Source organism: Aythya fuligula, chromosome 20, assembly GCF_009819795.1.
Source record: "Aythya fuligula isolate bAytFul2 chromosome 20, bAytFul2.pri, whole genome shotgun sequence".
In the NCBI taxonomy this organism is placed as follows: domain Eukaryota; kingdom Metazoa; phylum Chordata; class Aves; order Anseriformes; family Anatidae; genus Aythya; species Aythya fuligula.
In genome coordinates, this window is record NC_045578.1 from 9,708,879 (window position 1) to 9,719,328 (window position 10,450).

Below are 10,450 nucleotides of genomic sequence, written 5' to 3' on the forward strand. Positions count from 1 at the left end.
ATGAAGCCGTACTCCACAGAGGTTTGCTGAAATCCCCAGGTAAGCTGCTAAACTATGCAAGGGATGAGCTGCTGTTGCTGCACAGACTTGGATATTGAACTTTTTCCTTCTCCTGTGCTTGCTTCGAAGCAGGATGGATTGTTGCTCTTGTTAAGGGAAGGCATTTTTTGCTTCCCAGCTCCCTTTCAGCTTGTCCAAGTGAGGAGGGACATGCCCGAGCTCAGGTTTGCTCTCATTAAAATAAAACATTTTTGCAAATAAGTAGTGAATAGCTGAACTGGCTGCCTTGCTGGGTTTGAGGCAGAGGTTTTGGATACCTTGTAAACAGGTAGAGAGCATTTGTAGCATTAAAAGCGTGTTTGTTTGTTTTTTTTTTTTTTTTTTTCCCAATCTTGTGCTTTCCTTGTTTGTCATATAATAAATGCCATCGGTTACGGCAACATTGCTGCATCTCGGAAACGTTCCCTGGCACAGGGTGAGCTCTGGTGACTTGAGCTCAGTTCTCATTTTGGGTGGGGGAGCGATGAGTGCACCCGGCTTTGGCAGACAACAGGAAAAAAAAGATGATTTTACTTAAAATCTCTTAATCGGTAAGAGCTTTAAGAGCCGCGTGTTGTGCTTCAGTGGCCTAGCGGGCCCGGACAGAAACGCCCCGGGACCACCGAGGCTGCGGCTGCACCAGGCCGAGGCGCGGCCCGCCCTAATGAGAGGCGTTAATGAGAGAGGGGCAGCTCCCCTCGTTAATTAGGGCCCTGTCGGGGGGGCGGGCCCGGGCCCTGTGCCCCGCCGGCCGCCCCGCGGCGCTGTGGTGCGGCCCCGCTCCGCTCCCCCCCCACAGCACGGAAGCGGCACGGCGGGGCCCACGCGTGTCCGCGGCCCTTCCCGGGGTGCTGTGTGGGCTGCGTGGGCCCCTCCCCGAGCCCACGCCGCTTCTAGGGCTGGCTCTGGTGTTTTGTTTTTTTCTTATTTTATTTTTTTATCCCCCACCCCACGCGGGTGCCCATGGAGCAAGCGCTGCGGGCTCTCCGCCGGGGGGCCGCCAGGGTGGTGCTCGGGGCTGGGGGCCACGGCCCCACGCGGGATATTTGCCCCCCGTGGGGTTGCCGGCCGCTGGGTGCTGGGCCGGGGCCTTCCCCAGGCGCTCAGCTTCCAGCTGCGGCCTCGCAGGGGGCGGCTGAGGCGGGGGGCGATGCCCGCGGCTCCCCACGGACACGCGTGGGGCCGGAGCCCCGGAGCCGGAGGGGGGCCGAGGGTTGCGAGAGGGGACCCCGGGGGGCTGCAGGAGCAGGGCAGGAGGGGTGGAGGTGGCCGGGGGGTGAGGTCCCAAAGGCCAGGAGGAGGCTGGAAGGGCTGCCCGTGGAGAGGACGAGGGGCTCGGAGATCCTCTTCGGCATCGCGCCGTGCGCCATGGCCCTGTCGCAGTCCAGGAGGGATCTGTTCAGGCTGTTCCTCAAGGAGGGTGCTGGTGCTCGGCGCCTGGTCAGCAGCGAATTCATCCTTCAGGCCACGGCCCGGGGGGTGCCCGTGCACCGTGTCCGGAGGAGAGAGCTGGACGCGCTGTGCAGAGGCCGGGTGCACCAGGGGGTTTGTTTGGAGGCCTCCCCTCTGCGTTTCAAGAGTCTGGAGGAAGCCGAGGAGCCCGATCTGGGGGGTGAAGAGGGTCTGAACCGGCAGCTGGTTTGGCTGGTGCTGGAGCAGATCCAGGATCCCATGAACCTGGGCGCACTCCTGCGCTCTGCCTACTTCTTGGGGGTGGACAGAGTGGTGACCAGCCAGAGGGACAGGTACGGGCTTGGGTGTCTGCAGCTTCGGCGCTGGAGTTTTCTCTTTTCTTTTCCTTTTGGAGCCCAAAGAGCTTTGTAGCCTGCACTGCTCAGCAGCTTCTTTAGAGGGCTTTCTAAGACTGAGCTTGAGAACTGGATTTGGGCAGTTGCTGCTCCGCGTTGCGCTCTGCAGGGAGGCTCCGGGTTGTCATGTTCCAGGCTGGTAGGGAACCTCCCTGGGTACCCTTTTTAAAAAACTAATTTTGTGTTTTAATTGTCCAACTGTGCACAGAACTGCTGCAACTTATCTCTTGGGTTAATTTTTGAGCCCTCCTATTCTCTATAGGAAAATACACCCGTATAGCGAACGAGATTTTTGCAGACTAGATGGAATTGCCTGCTGCACAGGCAAGAGAAGGAAATAGAGAAGCAAAAATCCTCCTGGTCTTTCTCTTTTGCCATCATATGAAACTTTTCCTTTCTTTTTTTTTCCCCTTGCAGCTGCCCCTTGACTCCGACAGTGAGCAAAGCTAGCTCTGGAGCTATGGAAGTCTTTGATGTCTACAGCACAGATGACCTCCGGAGCTTTTTGAAGGTAGAATGATCCACGTTTTTTTGTTTTTTTTTGTTTTTTTTTTTTTCTTCCAGTATTTTAGTGTAACGTATATATGGGAAACCTCAAATATTGCATGTGCTGAACAGAAAGGAGGTGCAGAAAGAGGACTCAAATTTTTGCAGCGTTCTGTTCTCCTGCTTTGTGTTCCTGCTCGCTACCGGTGCTCTGTGCTGTAGGACCTCTCTGATGGGCTCGCACCCGCAGTCCGGTTGTGTCGGGTTGGGTTGGGACAGCTGCTCTGTGCTGTGGGTCCTTTCTGGAGGATGGTGCTGGCAGGGTAGCAGTGGGTCTGTGCTGTGACTCGGTAAGATGGGGTCTGTCTCCCTGTCTATCCGTGGGGACCAGGGCTGGTGCTGCTGCCTGCAGCAGGTCTTTCCCAGTGCACACAGAGGCAGCGTCCCAGAGCCTGGCACACGATGGCAGCATTGGGCAGCCTTTGGAGCAGGGGAGCGAGGAGAAAGCAGGGCTGGGTGTGAGCCGCTGAGAAGCTTTTTACCCTGTACCTATGCTGCGAGGTGAGATAAGGGCCTTTACAGAACACAAAAGGGGAATGCACATGGAAAAACATGATTTAAGCTGAAACAAACACAGGAGAGTTGCTTTGAATTAGCGTGAGTCCATCCCCTGCAATAGCACCACACAACTGCCCTGAGTTCTTGTGGAGGTGCTTTGTGCCCTGGCTGGGCTGGGAACCAGCTGAATGCTGCTTGCGTGAGGCTGGGTGATGTGGCCAGGGAGTGAGGAGCCACAGGCTCTCCTCTGCCTTCCTCTGTTTGCATGGGATGCCCCAGACCAGTACAGTGGTGGAGCTGGAGGGTCCAGCAAGGTGTGGGAGGGCAGAAGCTTTGGATCCGTAGAGGGACAGAGGCACTCTTGGGGTAGCTGCATGCCTCTGTCCCTTTGAGGAGGAGCTGATCACGTTCCACACAGGGGTAAGCCTGGAAGCTTGGTGCTAGAAAACCAGCGTTCAGCTGTACCATAGGTGTGTGGCCGTTGGAGCTCTAGAGGATGATGAAATGAAAGGCACATAAAGTACATTGATATTTAATTGAAACAGCTGGAAGAATCACTTTGTTACTGTAAAGCCTGAATTATTAACATTGGGAGCCATTGCAGCAGTTCATTTAATTGGACCCAGATTCACCGGCCTAACCCTTGGCATTGCCTGGCTGGTGTAAATTTGATATAACTTAATGTAAAAAGCACCAGTTTCACAGGAAATGGAGCTGGCAAGAAGCAGCAGCTCTTTTATTGTTAAAATGGATTTCTAAGACAAATAATTAAGGTTCTTTTCACTAGGGTGAGGGAGGGAAGGCTGGTTCTCTGGTTATGTGAAGCACTGAGTGTTGAGTGCCCTGCTTTTTATATGAGCTGATTTTTGGCATCCAGGTTGAAAAATGTGTAGTTGTGTTTGAAAACGTTCCTGGGGGCTTCTGATGGCTGAGGCTGCGCTTGAGAACTTGTGCCACATTGCTCTGTTCATTAGCATTATGCTGATTTGTTTAACGCTACTCTTTCTGTGTACTTTGCTGCCAAAAACCCTCCTAGAACTGTTACACTGGCAGAAAAAGCTTTTCAGTTGCTTTTTGTTTGCTTGATAAACTGGAACAAACAACAGGAGGAAAATAACCCGCTTTTAGTTTGTTTTGTTCATTTTCCTCGTTCCAAGGTTTGTGTCCTGGTACTAGTAGGACTTTGGTGGTAAAAATACAAGGGGGGTCAAAAGGCCAGTCAGCTTAACTGCAAGTCTAAAACATTTATTTGGTTATGTACATATCTTACTTTCTTTTTAAGCTTGAAAAGTTGCTGTTGTTTTTAACATGTATTTCCTTTCCTGTTCCCAGGCTAAAGCTGCAGAAGGCTGGGAAGTTGTGGGAACGGTGAGCAAGCCCGAAGAGGTAGAAAACGTTCCTGTCATCAGTTGCTTGGAATTTCGGTGGAATAAACCCATTATTATAGTAATAGGTATTGTCAATTGACAGAGCTTTGGGCTTGGTGGAAGTATGTGTGTGAGGAACTGATCGGGGTAGCATGTCATCCCCTAAGCTAGTTGCAGGTCTGTTATGTTCTGTTACGCTTTGGTCTGGAAAAGAAAAGCTGAGTGAGCAGCACCAGCATGATCTGTGGGCAAATAAAACAGAGGCCAAGAAGAAGGGGGGAGCCTGGAGGTTTCCCAGTAGGAACTGTAAAGAACAAAACAGTTTGTGCAGATGAACAGGGTGTTTAGTAAGTGCAGAGGGACTACGTGGCAGTTCTCGATAGCAGGGCAGGACTGGGTCAGTGCAACCACAGCACGTTGCTTTGCGTTGCGTTCTGCAGTGCTGTTGATCCTGTTGTAGGGCCCTGAACCTGGATTTTCTGTGTTGGCCAAGCACAGACCTGGGTGAGAGAGACCCAGGAGGTACGTGTCTGCTGTGCTGAGGGTGAGCTGTCCTGTGTCTGTGCTCCGGTCTGGAGATGAGGAGATGATGTTGGGAATGGTTGGAACAAAAGGCTGGGCTTTGTGGCCGAGGCCACCACCGAGATCGGTCTGTGGCTGCTTGTGTGTGCCTGTGAGAAGGCAGGAGCTGCTGGCCACTGCAGTGCTGGTAGGAAGGGCAGGTTTAACCTCCTCCCTGCCAGAGCTGTGTGCTGTGAAACTTGCAAAGGATGCTGCCTTTTCTAGGCAGAGTTTGAGCTGTGCAGCCTGCCAGAAGGTGAAGAGAAGGGGAGTAATGGCCCTGTGGCAGCCAGAGAAAGGGATTCACCCAGGAGTGCTGCTCTAGGCACCCCTGTGTGGCCATCCTATAGCCCCTGCTTTGTGTCTGTCACCTGGCACGGAGCTGGTTTGAGCTTTTACACTTGGAAGTGGTGTCATGCTGGCGACGAGCCATCAAGGGGCTGTAATCCTGCCCCGTGCTGCGGTTTTCTTGGCTCAGAAGACATTCCTTTAATTAAAATGTTTATTGAACTCCTAGAAATACTGACAAGACAATGCAGCAAATCTGGCATCTCTACAAGATGTGTGAAGCTATATTATAAAGGGGATGGGGAGGCTGGCAGCGATGCTGATGGACCACAAAGAAATGCATCCCAGAAACAACGGCAACACCAAGAGAAAGGAAGGAGGTGAAAGTGGCAGTGGTGTCATTACCTTGAATTATGAGAGATTTCTCCAGGAAAAAGTCCAAATATCCTTTTGTCAAGGGAGATTGGAGGCTGATGGGTAGATGCATAAGGAGAGCTCCCAGACCTTGCAGCAGTAATGATTTCAACTCTCTGCTGAGCACTAACTCTTCACTGAAAAGAAAATTGAACATTACAGTTGTCTGATGCTGGGGTTGTTTGAAGAAACATCCTAGATCTGAATATGTAGCGTACCTGCAGCCACAAATAGAGAGCAGCAAAGATATATTAGCATGGTAGCGAGCATTGCATAGATTGTCTTGTAAGTTAAGCATTTGCAGACTTGAATTCACCCCCCTGGCATCCTTGCTGGCTTGGAAGAGAATGATTTGGACAGCCCAGGTGAATGTTGTCTGTGCTAGAGGTGTTGCCTAAAGTGCCCAGCAGGCCAGGTGCCCTTCAGGCAGTGTCTTGTGTGCCCTGTGTGAACAGGAACAGGTTGGGAGCACTTCGGTGGCCAGGGAAGAAGAGTTGCTGGGTAGTTTGTTCTTACACATCCAGTCTTCAGCTTGGGTTTTAAGGCGGTGGAAGTGGTGGTTTTATCAAGCTGCTCCTTGTGCACCTTCCTCAGCACAGCCCGTGGCTTTGGACATCCTGCACCAAAAACTGCAGTTGCTGCACTGGTGTTAATTGCAGGAGGGGCAGGGAAACTCCTGTTCTCTCATTTCAGCCAAGCTCAGAGGCTTTCATGCACTGTGGTGCAAAGTGTGATGTGTGATTTGGAGGAGCAGGAGTGTTTGGAGCATGAGTCTGATCCCATACGGCAAGTCGGAGTGTGAAGGTGAGGGGTGGTGCGTTATTGCAGGCTGCTGTGAGCACCAGACCAAGTCCTGGGCAGTACTGCATGGGGGGCAGGCATTGCCAAATAATTAAGGACAGTATCAGGTGCTCTGTCACTGAGAGACAAAACCATGAGATCAAAGCCAAAGATCTGAAGTGGGAAGCGTTTTGTTCACTGGTATAAACTAGGATTCTCTCTGATTTAGTCGATACTCCCTCCCACGTGTCACAGTCTGTGCAAGTCTTTTTGCCCTGAATTTATAGGTCCTAATTATTTTAAGCAGCTAGAGCCATAAAAAGCTTTGTAAAAGCTGGAAGCAAAATTGCTGCCTTTATTAGGAATCGTAAGGCCCGTATCAGGGAGAGGAGGGGATTGCTCCAGGAACTGTGGCACCTCTGCTAATAGCTGCTGTCCCAGTTGGAGAGCCCCGTGAGAATGTGGTTTTGAGAGGCTCAGGAGACAAATAGTGCTGTAAGATCTAAAACTTTCCTGCGTTGAATCAGGCAAAAGTAGGTTAATGTACATATTTTTATTTCCTTGGAGCATCCCTAGAGAGCCACAGTCTAGTGATGAAGGCAGGGTGGGCTGTGGGAGCCCTGTCTTTGGCTCCCTGTGTCACTCAGGCCATGCCTTGTCTGTGCTGCTGGCTTAAAGCAGCAAGAAAAGAAGGGTTAGGATGGGATTTTGTTTTTCTGAAGGTTCATTCATCCCAGCAAAAGGGCGCTTTTGCTTATTTTCTCGGGGAAGGTGATGCAAGATGCATGACCAAATGCCTGCTTTTCCTTACACAGAGTGCATCTTGCCTGTTAGATCAGCCAGCGAAACGTGAGACTGGGCCTCAGCGTCCAGTCTGTGAAGTGGTAATAACAGCACTCTGTGTCGTGCGGGAGGAGGTCTCACACAGATAAATACATAGAGACTGGGCAAGAGCTCTAAGCAGACACCAAGGGAAGAACTTTGTGGCAACTCAGCCCAGCTAGGAGCTCGTTTGCCTTCTGGAGGAGCGAGTCTCCAGTGGCAGAGACAGTGCCTAAAGCATCCGTGATGCTGTTCAACCTCAGATGAGTGGAGGTGAGCTGAGCAAGGCCTGGTTGCACACACAGTGTGTGCCCCAGTGGTGCTGCCCTGGGTGAGTCTGGGGTTCAGCTGGGCCCCGGGTCTCGCTTTTGAAAGGGAATGTTTGGCATCCAGCGTGCTGAGCCTGGTTTGTTAGAGGGTGGGCACGTCCTTCAAATGAGCCAGGTATGCTTGCAGCCGTGTAGCTGTCTGTGTAGCTCTAAATAATGAATGTGGAAGAAGTCTTTGGGGAGCTGAGCGGGCTGGGAGGTCTGTGGTCTTCTGCATTTTCACTTGTCTGCACATAGGATTGTTTAAAGCCTCTCCCTTTCCATTTCCCTTTGTGACAGTGTGAGTCAAACAACTACTAATGACCTGGGATAGATTTCAACTCTGTTTCACCAGTGTATCAGCCCAAACATATCAGGGCTGTTGGATGGTTTAACAACTAATCAATTGAAGCCTCTGGTTAAACTGTCTGCATTCACAAGTTGCACCCAGCTGGTGGTACTCTGCGCTGAAAAGGCTGAGCCTGTCGCTGCCGATAGGGCTGTGGGATTTGCTGTGCCACAGCAGCCCGGTGGCCTCGTCTGCCTCGTGCCTCTGGCAGCAGCCCGTGTACGTGGGCAGCTGCCCGCTGGCACCGTGGGTGCTCGCATGGGGGGTGCTTGCACTCGAGCTCCAAGTTTCTGTGATTTACTGGGTGTGCAGGTGTGTTGGGAGGGTGTTGGGAACACTGCAGGTACTGGAGAGTGGGTCCAGGGAGGTTGGAGGGGGCCAGGGATGGCAGGGAAGGCACCCAGCTCGCCTCTGGTATTTCTTGGCTGTTGTTTGGTGGGGTTGATGAGGTTGGTGAGCGGTGAGAGAGCATAGCAAGACCTGTACTCGTGACAGGGAAGAAGGAACGTGGCAGCAGCTGTGAGCTGACCTGAGCGGTGTCTGTGTTCTGCAGGTAATGAAGGGGATGGACTTTCCCTGGAGACGCAGCTCTTGTGCCATCGGATGCTGGCCATTCCCCCTGGCAGAGCGCTTCACCCAGGGATCGAGTCGCTGAACGTCTCGGTGGCTACTGGTAAAAATACTTCTGATGCACAAGGGCATCAGTCCAAACTTCTGCACTTAAAAATCTCAAGCATCTAGGCTCTCAGAATGTTTTTCTTTTATTTTTTTAAAAACATGTATTTTTTGTTTGTTTGGTTTTAACTTTGCTACAGGTATTCTCCTGCATTCCATCTGCAGCCAGAAGCTGAGGCAGTGACTGATTTTTATCGTGGCACATGGTGGAGGTCTCCCAGCCTGGACCTTTTGCAGAGGGAGGCCGCTTGGCATTTCATGGCTGCTTCCAGTCGGTGTGGATGTGGAATTGCTCCTTCCAGGCTTTTCACCATCTCTACAATGGGCAGGGTGAGCCCCGTTGGCCTGACCTGTGTTCTGGCTGGTGCACAATGCCACCAGAGCCCTGGCTCAGTGCTGAAGTCAGATGCCTTCAAGCAGTAGGTAACACCTCCCACCCTCAGAGGAAAGGTTGTAAGGAAGAGGAGATAAAGCTAGGTTTTAAAAGCAGACAGCCAAATCCTTCGTTTTTTTGCAATAAAATAGTCAGTGTTGGCTGCAGGTCTTTTTTTTTTTTTTTTTTTTTGCAAGGCGGACTTACATTGCTCGGGCTGTGGAGAGGATTTTGGGCTGCAGCTTAGAGCCAGTTCTTGGTTGGCACCCTCCTAGCTGCCAGGAGGGTGCTGACGACAAACAGGTTCGGTTTGGGACTACTCGATAGCAATTTATTCCCGAGGCAGTTCCCCTGTTACATATTGCTGTTTGGAAGTCTCAAGTGCAGCGTGTTGTATTTGATTGTAACACGAATCTGCGGCCGTGCCAAAGGGTGGACACGACCTGTTCGAAAGAGCTGTAGTGGGGAAAAATGCAGCCCATTGAAATAAAGCCTCTGTGAAGATCTCTTGTAGACTGAAATCAATCCTTTTTGTGTCATATATAAACCCTGAGTGTGATCAGTGGAACGGGGCTCTCCCTTCAGGTGGGAAGGGGGGTGTGGAGCTTGTTCTCCTCGTTTAGGGAATTTTTTTCTTTCCACGGTGGGCGAGAAGCAGCTGGATGCTGAGCTGCCCCAGCACCACAGTCCCCAGTGATGGCATCGTGGGTGCAGGGAGAGTGGTGACGGTGGTTTCATTTGCAAATATCCTGGTTGAAAACCAGGCTGGCTAAATTATTGAGAACCAAATGAATGTTATCGCTTAGCACCTTAATTATTTTATTTAGCTACTGTGGCCCTTTGCATAGGATTCCTCATTAACACTTAATTTACAGTGCCCTTTAGGGATAATTTCAAACAATTCAGCTTAGTCTCCCCCCTCCCCCCTTCCAAATGAACAAGTAAATCACTCAGAGTGACTAATTAGGACTTTCCTTTGAGCTAAATGAAGTCTGTAAACCGGTCTGTGGATGTGGGGGTTTTTCAGATGTGTCCCTGGGAGAGGCTGGCCGGCCTTGCCGAGGGCGCTGGCTGCGGTGGCTGCTGCAGGGCTGGGACAGGACGAGGGCTGGGACAGGACACGTCGCTCTGCTGCTGCAGCAGCTCTGGGGGCTTCCCTGGCCGAGGAGAAACGAGGAGCATCGCCCAGCCAGGGGCTGGCCTGCAGGTGGGATCCTGCTCAGCCTCGCACTGAAACCTGCTGCCGTTCAGTGGTGTCGAGCGCTCACCTCTGTCACTGCAGCTAGAGAGGGTGCCTGGTGTGTGGCAGCACATGTCCTGAGCTGTGGCTGCCCCTTCGGCCTCTTCAGGACAAAAGGACAGAAACCAAATTCCTCCAAAAACGCCTGCTGCAGTGCCAGACATGCTTCTGTGCCTGCGTCTGAAATTGTTCACCAAACAGCAGCGAAAGGTCTGGTGGACTGCTGGGGTGATGGCTGCTGGGCAGGTGCGTAGCACTCGCTTTGTGGGCTGAATGTATCTTTATTTATTTATTTATTTATTTAATGCTGAAATGAAAAGGCAAGAGGCCAGCGAGGCTGCTGGCAAGCCTTCCCTGCTGGCGCTGATCATGCAGCCGTGTC

The 10,450-nt window shown here is 51.8% G+C and overlaps 1 protein-coding gene across 1 annotated transcript; it reads left to right on the forward strand.

Moving 5' to 3' along the window:
- The first annotated feature begins 1,002 nt into the window (after positions 1-1,002).
- Positions 1,003-9,349, forward strand: MRM1 (mitochondrial rRNA methyltransferase 1). Its single transcript, XM_032201172.1, has 5 exons — positions 1,003-1,784; positions 2,265-2,358; positions 4,224-4,344; positions 8,334-8,453; positions 8,596-9,349. Exons 1-5 carry the CDS (start codon positions 1,003-1,005, stop codon positions 8,637-8,639), a joined length of 1,161 nt encoding a protein of 386 aa, XP_032057063.1. The 3' UTR covers positions 8,640-9,349.
- Positions 9,350-10,450: the final 1,101 nt, after the last annotated feature.

Coding starts and splice junctions, on each gene's coding strand:
- MRM1 (XM_032201172.1), top strand. CDS start 1,003: ATGGAGCAAGCGCTGCGGGCTCTCCGCCGGGGGGCCGCCAGGGTGGTG. Junction 4,345..8,333: donor ACCCATTATTATAGTAATAG/GTATTGTCAATT, acceptor TGTGTTCTGCAG/GTAATGAAGGGGATGGACTT. Junction 8,454..8,595: donor GAACGTCTCGGTGGCTACTG/GTAAAAATACTT, acceptor ACTTTGCTACAG/GTATTCTCCTGCATTCCATC.